Genomic DNA, 20,454 nt, shown 5'->3' with positions numbered 1-20,454 from the left:
TTTTCATGTGAAGAAGAGGCAATACATTTTACTGCCAGAAAGCCTTTTTTAAGTACATTTCCTGGGTTGCTTCTATCTCTATTGTGAAATGCTGAGCCAGACATGGAAGTCAATTTTGCTTTGCAGTCTATAAATCATAGCAGTAAATGGCTGCTTCCTGAGTCCATTAACTGAACACAGAAACAGCCCCTCATCTGGATCAACTCAACTCAAAAGCAAATCTTAAAATATAGCATATTCCAAACTAAGAAGAAAAAAAAAAATCCACGTTCCAATGCCCCACACTTCCAAATAAAAACAGTAAAGTCAGTGGAAACCCTGGTTAGCAACCTTAGCATCAAATTCACTCATTCAAGAGTCTTCAAAACCTGACTCTACTTGTATCGTGCTAAAGATTAAATAAAAGCAAAACTAGAATGCCAGGATATTGTATTTTAACAGAGTTATATCACATGATAGTAAAAGGATCTTTAAAAACCAAATATAATTTAAAGTACTCTCAGACACAAAAATTTTAATTTTGACTTTAATGTGAAACAGATTTAGTTTTCCAAACACAAAGCTGGCTATAATAATTGTGAAACAAAGATACAATTATTGTCCCAAATAGAACCTGGAAGCATTTGGGATAAGTTAATCACTCAGAAAATAAAAGCTTGACTAATTTTTAAAAAGCAAATCAGTCCAGGAGTGGTGGAACATGCCGGTAGTCCCAGCACTTTAGGAGACCAAGGCAATAGTATCGTGTGAAGCCAGGAGTTCAAGACCAGCCTGGAGAAAATGGCAAGACCCCATCTCTATAAAGGAAAAAAAAAAATGAGCCAGGCATGGTGGCTCGCACCTGTAGTCCTAGCTACTCGGGAGGCTGAGGTGGGAAGAGCGCTTTAGCCCAGGTGTTCGGGGATGCAGCGAGCTATGACTGCACCACTGCACTCCAGCCTGTGAGAGAGAGACTTCATCACTTAAAAAATAAAATAAAATAAAAAATAAAAATATTCTAGGATAGTATCATTAACAAAACAAGGAATTTTTTCTCTGAAAGCAGCCATAGCACAAAAAAGGACAAAAAGATTATAAAATAATACCTTCCCTTCTGATCAGTGGTAAATGAAAGAAATAAAAAAGAAAAAGAAAAAGGAAACATAAAAACCCAAAAGGACAGGCTCTGGAGAACTTCCAGAGACCTGAAAGCATGGAGGTTCCGGGAGGGCAGCGTGCTCAGAAAGGGCATGGAAGCTCCGTGTTGCTTCCCACATGCCTCGCCCAACGCATCTCTTCCAGCTCTTCATCTCTATCTATTGTAACATCCTTTGCAATAAGCCAGCAAAGTGTCTTCCTGAGTCCTGTGAGCAGCTCCAGCAAATTAGTCAAACCCAAAGAGAAGGTAGTGGTAACTCCGATTTACAGCCAATCAGTCAGAAGCATACGTGACCATCTATTACTTGTGAGTGGCATCTGGAGTAGGGGCAGTCTTGGAGCAAATTGTCATCTATGATCTGATGCTGTCTCCCAGTAGATAGTGTCAGGCTTGAATTGAACTAGAGGAGACCCCCTGGTGTCCCCTGCAGAACTGATTGATTGGGTTTTGGTGGGGAGAAATCCTCACCCACTTCTTCCTGACCAGAAGTCACAGAAGTCTTCTGTGTTAATTGTTGAATGTGGATACAGGAGAAACTGAATTTCTTTTTTTCTATATCCACAGAACTCCAAATATCTGGCTTTTGATTTGGTATGAAGACCTTTGCTGTGCTACATATAGCTTAGAGCTGAAATCTTAAGGGTCATGTTGCTTATCTATTTGTTCTTTCCTTTTTTTTTTTTTTTTTTTGAGACAGTCTCCCTCTATCACCCAGGCTGAAGTGCAATGGTACAATCTTGGCTCACTGCAACCTCCGCCTCCCAGGTTCAAGCAATTCTCATATCTCACCCTCCCGAGTAGCTGGGAGTGTGCCACCACACCCAGCTAATTTTTGTATTTTTAGTAGAGATGGAGCTTTGCCATGTTGGCCAGGCTGGCCTCAAACTCCTGGTCTCAAGTGATCCACCCTCCTCAGCCTCCCAAAGTGCTGGCATTACAGGTGTGAGCCACTGTGCCTGGCCTATTTGTTCTTTCAGTAGGTATATATTGGATACCTACTCCACGGCTGGCACTGTAGTAGGCACCAAGGTGCTATAGTACATAAGACACAGAGCCACGTTCAGAAAGGTGGACGAGCAAACAGCAGCACTGTGTGACTAGTGTTATGAGGGCTATAAGGAGGGTTGGGGGCAAGTAGTAAGCCTTGAAATTACCTATGTAATGGTCTATTAGAAAAAAGCGTTTTACATTTTTAGAAGCTAAAGTAAAATGTGAGAATAGAGTTTGGGACAGTAGAGAATGGGCTGGAGTAGAGAAAGGTGGAATGTTTCAAAAGACATGAATCCAGAAAAGAGCCCTGCAAAATAAACTAAAGAATCTGAACTTCACTCTCAAGCTACAAGAGAAGAGTCCTTGAATTACTTGAGGGCAATCCCAGCCTGCACTTCAGAGAACCACTAGTCTGGAACTCGGATGACGCTTTTTGCCTCAGCAAAACAAAATGCCTTGCGTTGTTCAACACAGTGAGTCAAAAGCATGACAGCCACCATAGATCTGTTGTGTTAGGTGGGTTGGAAGTCTCTGTGTTCATACGATGTGATGTAATGGATAAATGTGGATTATTTACTCATCTGTTAATTGTAATAAGGCAACCTATTCTCTCCCCCAAGAGCTCTATCTCCATTATCAGTGGGAAAAAATAGAAGTTAAGTAAAGATAAGTTACCTCAATTCCATGTCATCTGAAAAAAAAAGTGCTATCTATAATATAAATCCCTTAATAAGTCTAAGAAAGACACTAGTCTATTGGAAATATTTTAGGACTGGGTCAGCTTGCAAGCAGAGCGATGGATGCAGAGAAATGTAGAGATCTGTCCTATGCTTAATTATTTATTAGAAATAGTCGTTTACTGTCCACTAAGGTATTTTAATAAGCAAAAATTGCCCTAATATTCTGAAGTATATAATCAGCTTTTGGTCAAACAGTCTTATAATGGTTTCAAGTCATATCAAAAGAAAAATGACACTTACTTTGCTACGATGGTACCGTTTAAATGCTTAGAATTCATAGAACAGTATAATGGTGTCTGCAGTGTCACTTCAAATTTTGGTAATACTGGAAAAGAAAAACAAGGGTAAATCTTTCACTATCATCTGCCACTGAACAAAATGAAAAATAAAATTGTTCTGAAGGAGTTGATAATTTGTACTATTTGAACTTAAATTCATTAGAATCCAAATACATGTTAAGACAGATGAAAAGCCCTTTGTTTCACCCAAAACTAGAAATCTCTAGTTTGGTCAGCCTTATATAATTAAGGTATGAGGCCGGGAGCAGTGGCTCATGCCTATAATCCTAGCACTCTGGGAGGCTGAGGCAGGTGGATCACCTGAGGTCAGGAGTTTGAGACCAGCCTGGCCAACAAGGTGAAATCCCGTCTCTATTAAAAATACAAAAATTGCTGGGCATGGTGGTGCGCACCGGTAATCCCAGCTACTCAGGAGGCTGAGGCAGGAGAATTGCTTGAACCCAGGAGGCAGTGGTTGCAGTAAGCTGAGATCATGCCACTGCACTCCAGCCTGAGTGACACAGCAAGACTTCGTCTCAAAAAATAATAATAATAATTAAGGTATAAACCATTTTATAAGTACTAATACTATAATTGATATACAGCACTCCACCAGAGTAAAAAATGTGTGTTTCTTTCCAGTCTATAAAACTTTTTTCCTATAGTTCTCTGACCAAAGAAGCAACTCATATAATGAAGGTATGAGGCCGGGAGCAGTGGCTCATGCCTATAATCCTAGCACTCTGGGAGGCTGAGGCAGGTGGATCATAACAAGGCACCTCACCATTCAATTAACATAAGAGAAGTATCAAAAAAACCAAAGGGTCAACAATATAGGGCAGACCTTCAGCTCCAATCAAGGCTAATGGCCCTGAATGTACCAAGACACTCCTAGACTCTAGACCAGTCTAGGACAGGGAGACCAAAAAAGTCACATGAGTCAACTATGACTCTCCCAACCCCCACCACCAAGGAATTCCAAATGCCTCTTCCTCAAACATCACACGTTTGCAATCAATTCCCCACCTCCACTATACCTCATGCAACAACATACAACCACCCAGTATACCACCACAATGGGATATAAAGATAGCCTACAAAAATGTTGGTCCCCTATGATTTATTCTTCTAGATCAGGGCTGTCTAAAAGACATAAAATGGGAGCCATATGTGTAATTTTTCATTTCTAGTAGCCAAATTTTAAAAGTAAAAATAAGCAGGTGAAATTAATTTTTATATTTTACTTAACCCCATGTATCTAAAAGATTATCATTTCAACAAATAATCAAAATTTAAAAATGGTTATTAATGAACTATTTTTCTTGCTTTCATTTTTCTTGTACTAAGTCTTTGACATCTGGTGTCTCCATTTGGACTAGCCACATTTGAAGCGCTCAAGAGCCACACATGGCAAGTGGCCCCGCTACTGGAGAGCACAGTTACAGATCAGACTTCAGCAAACTATGACCAGCATGAACCAAGAACATTTTTTACAATTTTTAACTGGTTGGAAAAAATCAAAAGAAAAATATTTCATGACATATGAAAATTACATGAAATTCAAATTTTCATGCCCATAAAATGAAGTTTATTGCAGCACAGCAACAATCATGTACATATTATCTTTGGCTGCTCTCATGCTACCAAGGCAAAGTTGAGTAGTAATGACAGACACATATGGCCTACAGAGCCTGAGATATTACTACCTGCATATTATAATTTCTACTGCCTAAATAAAACCCAATCTCAAAAAGAAGCTCAAATCAAATGAAGAACTCCATGTGTAACCTCAAAATAACTACTCAAATTATAACTAATACTAAGATCCTATGCTTTCACTCTCATCTCTCATTCCTCTCCATTCACCAACAAAATAGATGGGTACCACTGTTTTTATCTATGGGTTTCTAACTGATATTGTAAGTATGGCACCTGCAAGAAAAGGATTTACCTGAGAAACAGACCATCTTTACCAATGCCAATCAAATGAAAAATATGGAAGAGAATTTGTTAAGTATTTTTAAGTGCAACATTTTAAATATTTTATGATCACGACAAAGTAGAAAAATAGAAAAATCATGTTGTGGATAAGAAAAAGACTAGCATAATACAACTATAAGTGATTTTTTTCTACTTTTTTCTGTATAATGAGATTTTAGAAATTTTACAAAGGAAAAAAATATGTTTAGGCCTGTAAAAAACACCAGAATTTTAACTCCATTGATATTTTTACTTCAAATAACACATCTCTTAAAAATTTCTCTAATCTCTGCTGAAAGTAACAAATGCTTTTTTCTTCCAAAGTAGGTTGAGGAACTCTTACCATATTCTGAAACCTGAAATGATTGATAATATGTCTGGTCCTATTGGGCAGGGGAAAAAAAAGACAAGAAAATATAAGAGTTTTTATTTATTTTGCTTGCTTGCTTACTTGCATAAAACAATTTAGAAAATTAATTTTTAAATTACATTTATAATGATACAATGAACAAACCTGTTTATTTTCATTTATGGAAGTGTATTTGTAGACAACTGCAGCATGAAGCCCGTAAAATTTCAGGAATTTTTCTTGCCAACCCGTTAGCATAAAAAGGTGACCTATCTTTATAATTCATTACAGGTCATTTAAACAAACTGCTTAATCTGACTTCCATCATTTGTGAAATAAGAACTAGATTAAACTAGATAATTCAGGAATTTATGAAGCAAGGATAACACAGGTCAAACTAACAAATAACTTCAGATTTGTTTTGGATATCATTATCAAAAATTAATGGAGAAAGTGAAGTTACACATAACTCAAATACTTATGAATAATTAAGGATGGAAAATCTTCAGGGAATGACATGCTTCACCTTTCCAATTCCTTGAATTATTTTCTACTATAATCCTTAAATCAATACATCCTATGCTGTTATAATAGATACTGCTAATTATTTCCTTTTCCACAATCAACAAGAAAACATGTGGGCTATTACCGTATCATTTATCTAACTCTTCATATTTCTTCTTCTGTTTTTTTTTTTTTTTTGAGTCTCACTTTGTCACCCAGGCTGGAGTACAGTGGCACAAACATGGCTCACTGCAGCCTCAACCTCCTGGACTCAAGCGATTCTCCTGCCTCAGCCCACCAACTAGCTGGGACTACAGAGGCGAGTCACCAAGCCCTGCTAACGTTTGGTTTTGTTTTTGTTTTTTTTTTTCTTTAGTAGAGATGAGATTTTGCCATGTTGCCCAGGCTGGTCTCAAACCCCTGAGCTCAAGCAATCTGCCCACCTCGGCCTCCCAAAGTGCTAGGATCACAGGCGTGAGCCACCATGCCCAGTCAACTCTTCATATTTCTAAATCGTTCATTCTAATCAAGGTAGCACAATAAATAGAACCTCTCCAAACTGGCTATGTAATTCCACTAATGAAATTTGTATTGTAAATTTAATTCCCAAATTTATCAACTCAAACATTGAGATGTAGCTATAAAATAATAGCTTTTGTTAACAAGTACCCTTGGTTAATCTAAAGCATCTGTACACCAAGAAGTTATTGTTCAGTCCTAAAAGAAGGCCATAGTTCACTTCAAAATATAAAACAAATATAATCACTAACATGCTAACAAATAAATTGTGTATAAATTGATTTCAACATTGTCATGTAAAGAAGATCCCATCTTTGGTTAGCTGTTGTTGAAAAATAAAAAATTTTTTTTTTAAAAAAAAAGGAAATCTCAAGAAATTGTGTTGTTTTGATCAAAGTCTTAAGGAATTTCATATTTGTGGCTTCTATCTCAAATTGTTTTCATATCATATAGTAACATTATAAATTACATGTATTTGATTCATTTATAAGTTCTAACATGTCATTCTCAAAAGTCAAATCAAGAAGGTAATTTACCTATTATCTGTTTACTGATGAACATAGGAATGTTAGTCTTTAAGTTAGTTTTTGCTTTATTACTGAGGCCAGCACAGGCAAGACTATGGAATAAGTAACAATTATGATGTTTCTGTTTCTCAAGTTTCATTCGTATAGCAAACATTAACTGAGTAAATACGACATGCAAAACACCATCTGAGGCTCTATAAATCACAGTCCTCAGCATTAGAGGGTCTAGTGGTGGAGACAGACATAGTCAAGAATGATAATTCAAGACTGACAGGGTCCTGGGGTTTCATGCACTGTGTTTTTGCTCTAACTCTTGCCTATTCTTGACTTACATGTACTTCCATCCCTCCCCATTTTCCAGGGCTTAGCTTAAATATTGCTACTTCATTTTTTGATCATTTTTGTATCCCTCATAGTTTGTCCCTTGAGGTGTCAACCTAGTACAAAATAAGTGCTCAATAAATGTGTGTTTGATTAAATAAAAATTATTGGCTTTTACAAATATAGGAAATCAACTTACTTATTTGAGCCTACTTAAAACAACAGCCTGAAACTAAGTTTTAGGTCATCATTTGTTTAACACACAAGTAGTTTACATTAGATTATATTTGAAATGAATTTCATCTCCCCTCGTCCTCCTACACTGCCAGTCCCTGATCAATCCTGGATTTTCCATCTTTCCATTGACCGTCTCCATCCCCTCACTCAGTCTCTAAACACTCTTGTCTTTTGTTCTCTTGTTACTCCTAAATATCTCTCTGACCCCTTCCTTGTTTCCTTTATGCACCTGTTTCTGATCCTTAAATGTTAGCTTTTCCCATGCTGAGCCCTCTTCCCACTCTTCAGGGTTTTAACTGCCATTTTCCTTATCTCTATCCCAGATTGAGACTCAAATCCACCTGCTAGACATCTCCACCTCAATTTCTGACAGAATGTCCTGGATTTATTGATCTGGATTTAGCCTCTTTCAAATAGCTTTTCTTGATTGCCCTCTCCCCATGGTGGGTTAGATGCCCCTTCTCTCCTATAATATCCTGTCTATAACTCAATCATCTTGCCTAACACAATATATGATAATCGCTTGCTTCGTGTCCATCTCCTGTAAGAGACTATGAAATCCTTGAGAGCACAGAACCTGGTAAAGCATGCCTTCAATGTTTGTTAAATAAACATAAGTATAAATTAATAAATGGGTCCATTCTTGTCCCCAGTCTGGTTCTTACAGTACTCAATAAATCAGCCTCAGTTATTAGGCAGCATCTCCTGCAACACATTAAAATAATCTTCTCTTGAGAAGGATCAAACAACCCTGAAGAGGCAAATGATCCACAGAGTAACCTTAACTCTCTGCCCTTTACGTAGAAGGAACATGAATGCCCCAAGGAGTGGAAGCATCCAGCCATCATAGAAAACCGAAGAACACAAAGGAAGAAAAGTTTTTCTTTTCACTGACATTTTAAATTGTTCCAATAAATCTAGAAAACATTTTGTAAGTGAGTGCTTACAGCATGCTTTCTACTACACAATGTCTTCCCAAGGTGCTTGTAAGTAGTAAAATGCAAATCAACAAATAAATTATTTTACTGTCCAAGGGATTTGAAAAGCAGAAATGAGTTTTGTAATGTCCAGTGTATTGTCCTTTAGGCAAACAGGCCATACCAATTTTCAGAATTGATTCAGTTGTTTTAATGAAATATATAATCAAGTACAAAAGACACTGAAATATTTAAAATTAATAATAATTCAGAGAATTAACAGCCATTTATGCCACATATAACCACAAAAACACCGATACTGAGTACTTTCATTAATCTAGAACAGGGATCTGCAAACTTTTCCTGTAAAGAACAGGATAGTAAATATTTTAGGCTTTGCAGGCCATATGGTCTCTGTCCCAACTACTTAACAATGTTGTTGCAATGCAAATGTAGCCAGAGACAATTTGTAAACAAACAAGCACGACTATGTTCCAATAAATCTTTATTTACAAAAAACAGGTATCAGGCTACATTTGGTTTTTCTGCCAGGGTTTGCTAACCTTTAGTTTAAAAAAATGAATAAAATGTATTCCCAAACTGTTCTGTTCATTCTAGCTAACTAAACAAAATTTTACTAAACTTTACTAAAAAGGTGGAGCAAAAAAATCCAGTCCTTTTGTAGGAAGTACAAGTTTCTCTTACTAAACAATTTTCGTTCAGTTTTGAAATAATTTTATCCGCTTCAAAATGAGTATTTGTGCTAATTGTAGTTCATCAGATATAGTTTATGCTCATTCACTCTGCCAACAGTTGGAAAAAGGCTAACCTGAAGGCTTAAATACTTGGGCAGCATGTTTTTTAAGCAAACACCTCCCCAGGCAAGAGAAGCATAACTCATGTCTTCTGAGCTCTTCTTTCCCCAATATGGTCACAGTTCCATGGGGAAAGCTCTCTCCTAAAAACCTGCTCCGAAGCACATGTATTCACTCTCTGTTTCTATTGGAAGTAAGCCTGTCTTGATTAAATTTTCTAAACAACTTCTAAAGCAGAAGTAGAAAATAAGAGTCAGCAGGTATTCTTAGCAACCTCTGTAATTTCTCTACCTCTTGTCCCTGAGTTAGTAATTCGTTGTGAGGGTGTATGTTACAGAAATTAGACAAATGAATTTGGAAAGAGAAAACACATTATTTTTACCACCCTTTTAAGAAGTATGCTATGACTAGAATACAAATTGAGACATGTGAATTACTAAAACCATCTATTTCAGTTACAGAATTTTTCTTCCCTAACCATGATGCCATCCAACTCTTGAGTTTCTATTTTTAACAAATTTGAAGAAATATAGCATATTCCTTGACCATTAAAAAATACATTTTAAAATGCAGGTCAGTTTCTTTCAACTCTTGCTTCTGGAGTAAAAAGCAATGCCAGAATCAAAACTAAGGTGCTGGTTGGATTATTTCTGCTTGTTCATTATGTTCTTTTATGGTCATTTCAGTTCCCTAATAGTTTGTTTTAGCACTACTCTCCAGTGTCTGGATGTACCTTTTACTTAAAGATTAAGAAAGGCACTGAATTTGTGAGATCTGCACATAACGGGAGGTTAAAAGGGAACTATGTCAGACTCAGTTTTGCATTTGTCCCCCAAGACAATAGATGTCAACTATGTCCACCTTCCATAGGTGAAGGACTACCACATAGCACTTGCAAAGGAGGTTTCCAAAAACTGGTTTTGTAACTCTTAACCCATCACCAAGGTGGAAAGGTCAAGATAAAAATAAAACTAGATGAGAATTTCAGGAGAGAGCTTTCAATGAACTAGGAGTGGCACACACTCCACCCTGGGGCATCAGGTAGAGTTGCTTGGCCCTCATTTCAAGCCCTAGGGAAAGGGGCTTCCATAGACAATGCAGACAACCGGGTATGTGTCCCTGGGAGCACCCTCAAGCTCTCAGTGAGTAGGCTCTTGACACACCTGAAAACTCTAAAGGGTATAATATTGGTGCTGACAGTGGAGCTAAGAGTGTGCTATGCTAGAAGTGGTCTGCATCTCCTGGGTGTTGAGGATCACAGAAAGCATGAGCATTTTCCCTCAACTAGACATGCCAAAAGAGCAAGTCAGCATGGGACTGCTTTCTCTCCTGATCAAAATAGCCTTAGTAGGAATAAGGCAAGCCCTCAGAAGAGGGAAGCTGGAGGTGTATGATCTAGATGCCCAGGAGCTAAAGATGGAGTTATGAGCTGCCATTTGGAGGAGACAGATTCAAAAGCATCCAGGGTACTTTGGATGAAAGACCTCCCAGCAATCTTAAGGGTCCTCCTAGGAATACAGAAAGGAGTTTTAAAAAGAAAAAATGTCAGTTTTTCGATTGACCTCCCAGAGAGGTCTAATGCAGATGACAACAGTATTACATTGAACTACGTTAAATTGCCATTTTTGTAGGACAAATACTAGCAAGTTCACATGACCCATCCTTATACATCAGACGAGAATTTTGTTACCCTTACTTCTCTTTCCTCCACCCAATTCAATCTGGAGGAGTCAAAGGCAGCCTAGTGAGTCGGAGGCAGGCATCCGGACCAAAGAAGACCCAAGCTGGAGAAGGGAGCATTTTATTTTATTAGACTGGACATATTAATCACTGAATGTAGACCGTTTGTGTATATGAAAGTAACCAAACGTGACAGGACCTTTTGTTACCAAAGAGTAACCATAAAAATGATGGGATTTTTCCCTGCATTTTATCCAAGGAGTAGAGAAGAATTCATCCCAAAGAACAGGACAAAATGGTACAAGAATAATGTGTTTTTTTACTTCACCTGTCAAGTAATAAATGTTCAACCTCACAGTTACACATAAATAACTGGGCAGGAATACGTTAAGTAAGAATAGGAATACCATAACATAAATGAAATTATATTGCTGCTGCCTCCACCAGATAATCATATTAATTCTCTCCTTCTTAGGAACAGAAGTTGTAGACTCTTGTATACAATAGCCTACATTACATAGCTATATTATGTATAGCTATTTATGTGCTTTATTGACCTTGAAATCTGGATTCTGCCTCTCCCATTTCACTGGCACCAGAAGATGCTCGGTATGCCACGTTGCTTTCGTCTAACCGCCCGTCACTTTTTTCAGGCCTCACTCTCTTTGAGGCCTCTGCAGCACCTGGAAAGCCATTCTCTCTGAATCTCTTCCCCTCTGCTCTGTGCTTGAACTTGCTGGCTTTTCTCTTCCCAAAACTGGCTGTTCTTTTTCTATTGCTTTGGATGGCTTCCCTGCTTTGCTCCTAAATGTGATTTCTGATGGCTCAGTCCAAATACATCCAGCTCATACCACTCACCCAAACTGAGCTTCCATCCCTAACTTCCCTAACTTCCCTAGAACTGATCACGGGTGATTCTCCCAAAGACCCAGTTTGAAATTCTCAGGCACCTTTTGCTCCTCTTTCTCCTCTGCCCAATCGAAATCCAGTCACTAACCCTAATGATACTGCCTTTAAGTGTCTCTAGAATTCATCCATTCCTCGTTAATTTTTTCTGCTCTCATACAGCAGCCCCCTATTACCTTTGAACTTACTAACACTGAAGGTATTTGATTACAAGCTAACATTGAAGGTATTCGTATATTGTTAAATAATAATACTAACTCCCTGGTAGCCTCCTGGACTTTAGCTTCTCTCCCTCTAATCACCCCACATGCTGCCACCAACGTGATCTTCCTAAAATGCAACTTTAATCATGTCATACTATTATGTAGAAACTTTCTACTCAAGCAATAAGAAGACAACACATACTGATGATTTTTATTTGTTTGGAAGTTTATGATAAGGGTGTCACACTTTCTACACTATCATGTTTGGATGTTTTTACCTTATTCGTGCATTACTTTTATAATTAGAGGAAAATTATGAATGTATGATCCTATAACTTCTATAATTTGAGAGAGACTCATTCACCCACATTTTGTTTCCTCTGTCCTCAGAAGTTCTATATTGAAATTTGCGTCATTGATTGAAATTCAAAGTAAAACACACAAAAGTTTTTAGAGCTCTCTGCTGTCTACAAAACGAAATATAAAACTTCAGCCTGTTAGCCAATAACCTCCACAGCTCGGCCCACAAACTCCCCCATCTTTCTCTTCAACTACTACTCTCTACAAGCCCTCCACTCCAGCCAGTGTCTGCTCCCGGCCCCAGAGCCCTGACCTGTCCCAGCTCAGAGCCCACCACTTCCCATCAAAGTCTTACAGTCCCCTCCAGCCCTATCTTGGACTTGTAAAGCTGTGAAGATCCTTAAAAATCCCTTGATCCAAACTGCTTATTTTACCACTGAGGAAATGGAGAACCGCAGCTGAAATGCCATGCACCCTTGACTAGAGCACAGTACCCAGGTCTTAGGACTCCTAATCTAATGCTCTTTGCATTTGTTACACGAAGCTTCTTTGATTGTAAGCTCCTTGAAGGCCAGGTCTGTGTCTTATCACCTTTAGATGCTGTACTGACTGGTGTTTCTTCCCACTCTCGCATACAACAGAAAAGCTTCATATTTTTAGCTTTCTTCAGATCCCTGCTAATCTGACTATGCCTAAACCTATTGCCTACATAACAGCAATCATGTAATAGCCTATTTTTCCCCTCTTTTATTTTTACCATAAAATTGGGAGAGCTTAAAAATAAACAAGAAATCACAATGGAAACATCATCCTGTAAAAGTGTCAGTTGATGTACACTGACCTACTTAGAGGAATGACAGAGTCAATAGGGTTTGCAAAATGAGAGAAAATGTTGGTTAACATTTACATCATCCTTTCCTTCCCTTTCCTGTTTACAGTCTAAACATCTGTGGTCTAAACTGTAGTTGCAACGTATTTCTCTTGAGGGTTCAACCCAAACTCAGCATCAGAATCAGCTGTGGTGGGTTTAATAAATAGAGAGGTCCAGTTCTTAACCCAGAGCTACTGAATCAGAATTACCAGGGCCGAGGCCCAAACACAACAAATGTATTCATTCATCCATTCCTTCAAGAGATATTCATTGCACCTGAGTGTCAAGTGTAATAGGAATACAACCCTGCACGGACCTTCTGATCTAGTGGAAAGAAGGATATTTATCAAATAACCACATACGTGAGTATATATTACAAATTATGATAAAAGCTGTGAATTAACATTTACAGAGAGTTATGAAATCTGGAGATGAGACGGGAAAAACAGAGTCAGATCAGGTAAGACCCTGTGTAGGCCATGGGAAAACATCTGAATTTTGTTCTGAGGCCAGTGGAAAGTCTTTGAAGAGTTTTAAGCTGGGGAATAACATGATCCAACTAATGTTTAGATTATTTTTACTGCTGTGTAGAGAATTGGTTGCAAAGGGAAAAAAACTAAATGCAGAGAGATTAGGAGACACTGTAATATCTAGGAACAATATAATAGTGACTTGGACACAGGAGGGAGAGGTGGAAATAGAGAAGTAGGTGGATTTGAAATACATTTAAGGTTGAGGCAGGCAGACTGCTTGAGCTAAGGAGTTAGAGACCAGCCTGGGCAACATAGTGAAACCCCATCTCTACAAAAAATATAAAAATTAGCCAGGCATGGTGGCACACGCCTGTACTCCCAGCTACTCAGCAGACGGAGGCAAGAAGATCACTTGAACTCGGGAGATGGAGGTTGCCGTGAGCTGAGATTGCCTAGGTGACAGAGCAAGACTCTGTCTCAGGGTTTTAAAAAAATGGAAGGAAAGAAATATATTTAAGGACAAAAGCTGTGGGAATTGGTGAAGGCCTGAATGTGGGTGGTCAGGCAGCATGAGGTGTCAAGAACTCTAAGGTTACCAGCCTGCACAACTGAATGGATAGAGCAATTAAATAAGATAGGAAATGCTACAGAAGAGCCAGGTGGGGTGGGGAAAGATTGTTAAGAATGATACTGAACATGAAGAGTTTGGGGTGCTTTGACACATCCAAGTACAGATGTTGAATAGGTAGATAGTTTTAAAGGTCTATAACTCAGAGGTGTAGGTTCTCTCAGAGAGGCCAATTTGAGACTCACTGGTGTATAGATGGAAACTGAAACCACGTCTGTGGATGAACGTCCCTAGAGTGAGAAATGAAAGATGTCAATATGTAATAGAGAGTAAATGACAAAAGTGACCAAGAAGAAGAAACCAAGCAAGTAGAAAGAAATCTCAGAGCCAAATTGGAGTGAGCTGGGGAAATGGAGGCAGAGAGATTAGACAACATTTTTTTTAGAAGACTGGCTAGAATGGGAATGTGAAGTCACTGAAAAGGAAGTAGGGTTAAAGTATAGTATTTCTCTATATTTTTGGTTTTTTCAATGAGAAGGAATTAAACATATTAGATTTTGTAAAAAGATCGAAGACAGAAAGAGATCCAGTTTGAAGACTGAGAAGAAACAGATTGTCGACACTGTAAGTTTTCTGAGAAAGTAGAGGAAGAAAGAAGTCAAGGCAGAAATCAGGATATTGGTCTTAGATATGAAGAATAGGACCTTTCCTGTAAAAAGAAGAGAATAAGCATGAGATGGGCACAGGCAAGACATGCAAATCTGGCAGAAAAAGTGAAAGAAATTCCCATCTGATGACTGTGTTCTCTGTGAAGTGGAAAGGAAGATAATCTGCTGAGTGTGAGGAGGGAGGAATAAGAACCTCCCCAGGAGACAGTTTTTTTCCTGAATCCCGTCCCTCATTAGAAAGGATTACAAATATTATTCTGGTTCTTATTAAGGCCGGAACTAAACACCTGAAGAACTGAAGCTGGTCTATACCTGACAGTCACTCATAGTGATAGGACTTGGGAATAATGGATCTAACCAATGACCAAGACATAAACCATACAAGCCTCCAGTTAGCAGGAGAGTGGCCAGGTATCCAGTGTCACAAGCACATTCATACTCCTAAAACAGTGTTACCATCTGCAGTACAGGGGACAAACTTGTTTCCTTAATGTTAAAAAAGGACTAACTAGAAACATATCCCTTTAAAAACAAACAATAAACAAAAATCACCCATTTAACCCTCTCTGTTCCTACTCAAAGTTGAAGGAATTATGGTTTTTAAAGACATGTAACATGACCACCTTTGTTGGGCACCTATCTCAAGCAAGGGAAAAAAAGCAGTAGCATAGCTACAGCTTCGTATTGAATAGGAAAGTTACCCTTGAGGGAAAATAACTCCATTTCTTGCTCTTTCTCCCCTTCTTCACCCAGGGACTTGGTACTCATTTCAGTGCCATCTTCCCCCTCACCCAGGGCTGCCACCACTGGTCAGAGCCCAGTGAGTTATCATTTTCCAAAACTCCCTCTATGCCACTGAAAACAAAGCATCATATAGAACTATACACACATACCATACTAACATCAAATTCTTGCTTTTTATATTGTACTATAATAACATAAGATATAACCACTGGGTGCACCGCGTAAAGATTATATAGGGCCTCTCTGTGCTATCTTTGCAACTTTCTGTGAATCCACCTAAAGGTAAACAGTTATTTTAAAAATTAATCTTCTTGGCTGGGCACGGTGGCTCATGCCTGTAATCCCAGCCCTTTGGAAGGCAGAGGCGTGTGGATCACTTGAGGTCAGAAGTTCAAGACCAGCCTGGCCAACGTGGCAAAACCTTGTCTCTACTAAAAATACAAAAAGTTAGCCAGGCATGGTGGTGGGTGCCTATAGTCCCAGTTACTTGGGAGGCTGAGGCAGGTGAATTGCTTGAACCTGGGAGGCGGAGGTTTCAGTGAGCCAAGATTGTGCCACTGTACTCCAGCCTGGGCGACAGAGCGAGACTGTCTCAAAAACAAACAAACAACAAAAAAAAAATCTTTGTATGCCTCATATGACCAAGGTTATAGAGGCTGTGAGGTGACAGCAGCCTAATCCTTAATAGTATATTAATGGATATTAAATAGATCAACCAAGTAACCTACATGCTGGACTCAAATCTTCAATCTAAACACATGGCTGCTGTGGTCAGAATCTGGGACACGGTGGGAACAATCCAATGTGCAAACAAGGTGATCCCTGTGGCATCCACAAGTCATATAAAAGAAGTGGGTATCTTCTCCACCAATGCATACAGCAAGCCCTGTTGACACCTAAATTAAACCTTAAAAGGAGGCCATATTAAAACAGCAATTGCTGGCCATGCCTGTAATCCCAGCACTTTGGGAGGCCGGGGTGGGCTGATCACCTGAGGTCAAGAGTTCAAGACCAGCCTGGCCAACATGGTGAAACCCTGTTTCTACTAAAAGTACAAAAATTAGCCAGGCCCATTATTAGCCATGCCTGTAATCTCAGCTACTCAGGAGGCTAAGGCAGGAGAATCACTTGAACCCGGGAGGCAGAAGTTACAGAAAGCTGAGATGGCACCACTGCACTCCAACCTAGGTGACAGAGCAAGACTCTGTCTCAGAAAAAATAAATAAATAAAACAGCAATTGCTGCACATAATAAATAATTTAATTTTACAGAACTGAAAGTATCAGTAAAATAGTTTCTAGTCTTGACCCTCCCACAACACACTGTGTGAGCCTAACCAGGTCACGTCACTTATCTCAGATTCTCCCTCCATTAAAGTGGGGAGATGGATCTACGTGACCTCTAGGATCCTCTATAGCACTGAGACCCTATGCTATGTGCTGATGATGCTATGTATTCAGACCCTCCATTTCATTGATGAACACAACATCCTAAAGTCTGACCCCAAAGTTTTCTAACTGATGCCAAAAACATGTACCTTCAGAGAGGTGTACAGAAGACACATTTGAAAGGAGGGGTCCTGTGGCTTCTGGAAAGAAAGAACAAAAGAAAGTACTCCTCATGAAAATCTGTATATGAGGCCTAGAAATTAAAATGCACACTGCCAAACGACTGGCACTAGCAGATCAAATGGCTCAATAAAGACACAAGAACAATACGGCACCAAAATTATGAGTGCATTTTAGACTGTATAACAAACTAGAATATTCAGTTATTGCCTAAGATCTTTTTTTAATTTTCAAAACAAGAAAGTCCAGGGCATTAATCCAAAAGTCCCGTTTTCCATTAGCTCACAGGTTCATCAAATACAGCAACCATATATATTCTCAAAATGAAAATATACAAAGATATTTCTACTAAGTTGCAAGATCATATAGCAGAATGGGACTAGAAGTCAAAGAACATCACGAAGGATAATAACAACAATCATCTAGAAGAAGCTCTATTCACTCATTCTTTCATACTACAAGCATGAATGAGTTCCCATTAACAGGTCAGATATTACATTAGAATAAATATGAAAATTAATCAAATAGAATTCCTGTCTTCAAGGAGCTCACAACTTAAGAAATGAGGCAGACATTTTTTTAAGTATGTGAAGACAACAATAGGTTCTAGAGATGGATGGTGGTAGACGGTTGCACCACAATGTGAATGCCCTTGATGCTACTTAACTTTTAAATTGTTAAAATGGTAAATTTTACATGTATATCTTACCACAATTTTTTTAAAAGGAAAATAACACTACACTGATTAATAAATGCTATTCTAGGGGTGTTTATCGGGGCCTTTGGAAGAATGGAGGAGAAAGTGCTGAGCTCTGCCAGCTGACGCTCTAAGAAATCAATATTCTAAAACCAACTCCTTCCTCCCTTTCTCACTGAACAAGGAAGTAAGAGCTTGAGATCCTTCCCAAAAAAAGCATTCTTCTTATAAGCAAAGACTAGCAAAAGTATTCTGGAAGCCACAACCACACTTCAGAGAGAATGCCACTGTGTTCTGACCTGTCAAAGTTTTGCTCCTTACTTTCTGTTAAGTTGTCATCACAAGCCAGGCGGGTCAAGCAGATGCTACTGGTAGACTGCTTTAGGGACAAGAACTGTCCAAACAAAGATGTGCTATTTTGCAAAAGAAAAACAGCTCCAAAGAAACTTAACAGAAGCAGCAAACTGACCCAGGCAGAGGCTGGGCAACAAGGCCAGAAAAAATAAGGAATATCCTGAAAGGTTATAAAAAGCAGTAAGGTGTTGGCAACCCTCACCTAATCTAGAAAAAACAACTAACTCAAGAGAAACTAGATATAACTGTTAGAAGCAAAGAAATAACTCAATGTAGATTGCTTCTGAGTTACATAATAATTTGATACCCCGTTTCATTATACAGGGCTCCAGAAGAATGATTTCAAGCCTTAACCCTGTTGAGTTTTCTGCTTGCTATTTCTTGTTCCCCACCCCTAACAATGGCTTAAGATTAAGACAAGGGTTAAGAAATTGTAGTTAGTGACAGATAGAAAAGACTACAAGACTATCAAGTTCAGTGGTTCCCAAGCTGGCTGTGCATCTGAAGCACTAGAGAAGCTGTTGGTAAGGACATACATTGTCCCAAAAATTCTGACTTAGGTGTGTCTCAGGTGCTGGGGAGCTCTACTGAGCTGATTACCTAGAAAGGTAAAGTAAATAGAGAAAGTAGCACTGCTGGGGAATTCAAAGAATAAATCAGGTGGCCTGTCCCCAGTTCCATACCTTGTTGACTGCCCAACACTGCCTCTCAATGGAAAAGATGCATTCTAAAGATGCCTAGCTGCGGGCATTTATCAGCACTTCTCGAAATGTGGTTCAAAAAACTAGTAGAATTTCCTGCAGTGCTTATTTAAAATTCAAACTCCTAGGTCCCATGCCAAAATTAGTAAATTGTGATCTGGGGGTGGGACCTGGACTATGCATCTTTAAACAAGCTCCTAGTCCATTGATTCTGTGGCACACTGATGTTTCAGAACCAGCTGCAGCCTCAGGTGGCCATTATGGTAAACTCAAATGCCTGAGCCACTCTAGAAGGAAGAAAAGACCTCCATCTGACACTGAGAAAAGAGAGCACAGGGCTGCTGTCATCAAATGACCAGGAATCTCTCAGTGACTCAGGCTCTTCTTTTGGGCTCTCGGAGGAACATGAGCACCAGTGCTTGGGTCACACAGAGACCTGGAACTCTGGGCTGTGGGCTGCACTGCTCTGGCCAGATCCCTACTGGCTCCCAGAAGCCTGGTTCTCAGACACCAACATTAGCCTTTCTTTTAAAGAACACCTAAAGTCACCTTCTAGTAACCGGGAATATAATTTTTAAATCACAGATGCAAAAACATTTGCAACCAAATGTGGTATATTCACACAATGGAATATTATTCAGCCTTTAAAAGAGAGGAAATTCTGACACATGCTACAACATGGATGAGCCATAATAACATTATGCTAAGAGAAAAAAGCCAGTCTCAAAAAGGGATTCTGTATGATTCTGCTGATACAAGACTACCCAACACCACAGAGACAGAAAGTACAGTGGCTGCCAGGGGCTGGGGGGTGTGAGGGAATGGGGAGTTATTGTTTAACAGGTATAGATTTTCAGCTTTGCAAGATGAAAAGAGTTCTGGAGATGGATGGTGGTAATGAATGTACAACAATATGAATCTACTTAATATCATTGAACTATACACTTAAAAATGGTTACGATGGTAAATTTGATGTTACGTGTATTTTATTACAGAAAAAAAAAAAAAAGGAGGGAAAAACCATTTGCAGGCTAGGTACAGTGGCTCATGCCTGTAATCCCAGTACTTTGGAAGGCCGAGGCGAGTGAATCACCTGAGGTCAGGAGTTTGAGCCCAGCCTGACCAACATGGTGAAACCCCGTCTCTACTAAAAATACAAAAAAAAAAAAAAAGAATTAGGGAAAGGATTCCCTATTTAATAAATGGTGCTGGGAAAATTGACTAGCTATAAGTAGAAAGCTGAAACTGGATTCTTTCCTTACTCCTTATATGAAAATTAATTCAAGACGGATTAGAGACTTAAATGTTATACCGAAAACCATAAAAATCCTAGAAGAAAACCTAGGTAATACCATTCAGGACATAGGCATGGGCAAGGACTTCATGTCTAAAACACCAAAAGCAAT

The 20,454-nt window shown here is 38.9% G+C and overlaps 1 protein-coding gene across 1 annotated transcript in view; it reads right to left on the bottom strand.

Moving 5' to 3' along the window:
- The window catches only part of CD109 (CD109 molecule), a 149,351-nt gene that overhangs the window by 73,801 nt on the left and 55,096 nt on the right, over positions 1-20,454 (bottom strand). The window contains exons 6-7 of the mRNA XM_011987122.1: positions 5,470-5,509; positions 3,108-3,193 (exon numbers count right to left, since the gene is read on the bottom strand). Coding sequence (XP_011842512.1) covers positions 3,108-3,193; positions 5,470-5,509 — 126 coding nt within the window. The remainder of the gene's footprint in view (positions 1-3,107; positions 3,194-5,469; positions 5,510-20,454) is intronic.

This window comes from Mandrillus leucophaeus, unplaced genomic scaffold, assembly GCF_000951045.1.
Source record: "Mandrillus leucophaeus isolate KB7577 unplaced genomic scaffold, Mleu.le_1.0 Scaffold300, whole genome shotgun sequence".
Classification (NCBI taxonomy): Eukaryota; Metazoa; Chordata; class Mammalia; order Primates; family Cercopithecidae; genus Mandrillus; species Mandrillus leucophaeus.
This window is presented reverse-complemented; position numbering and strand designations above follow the sequence as displayed.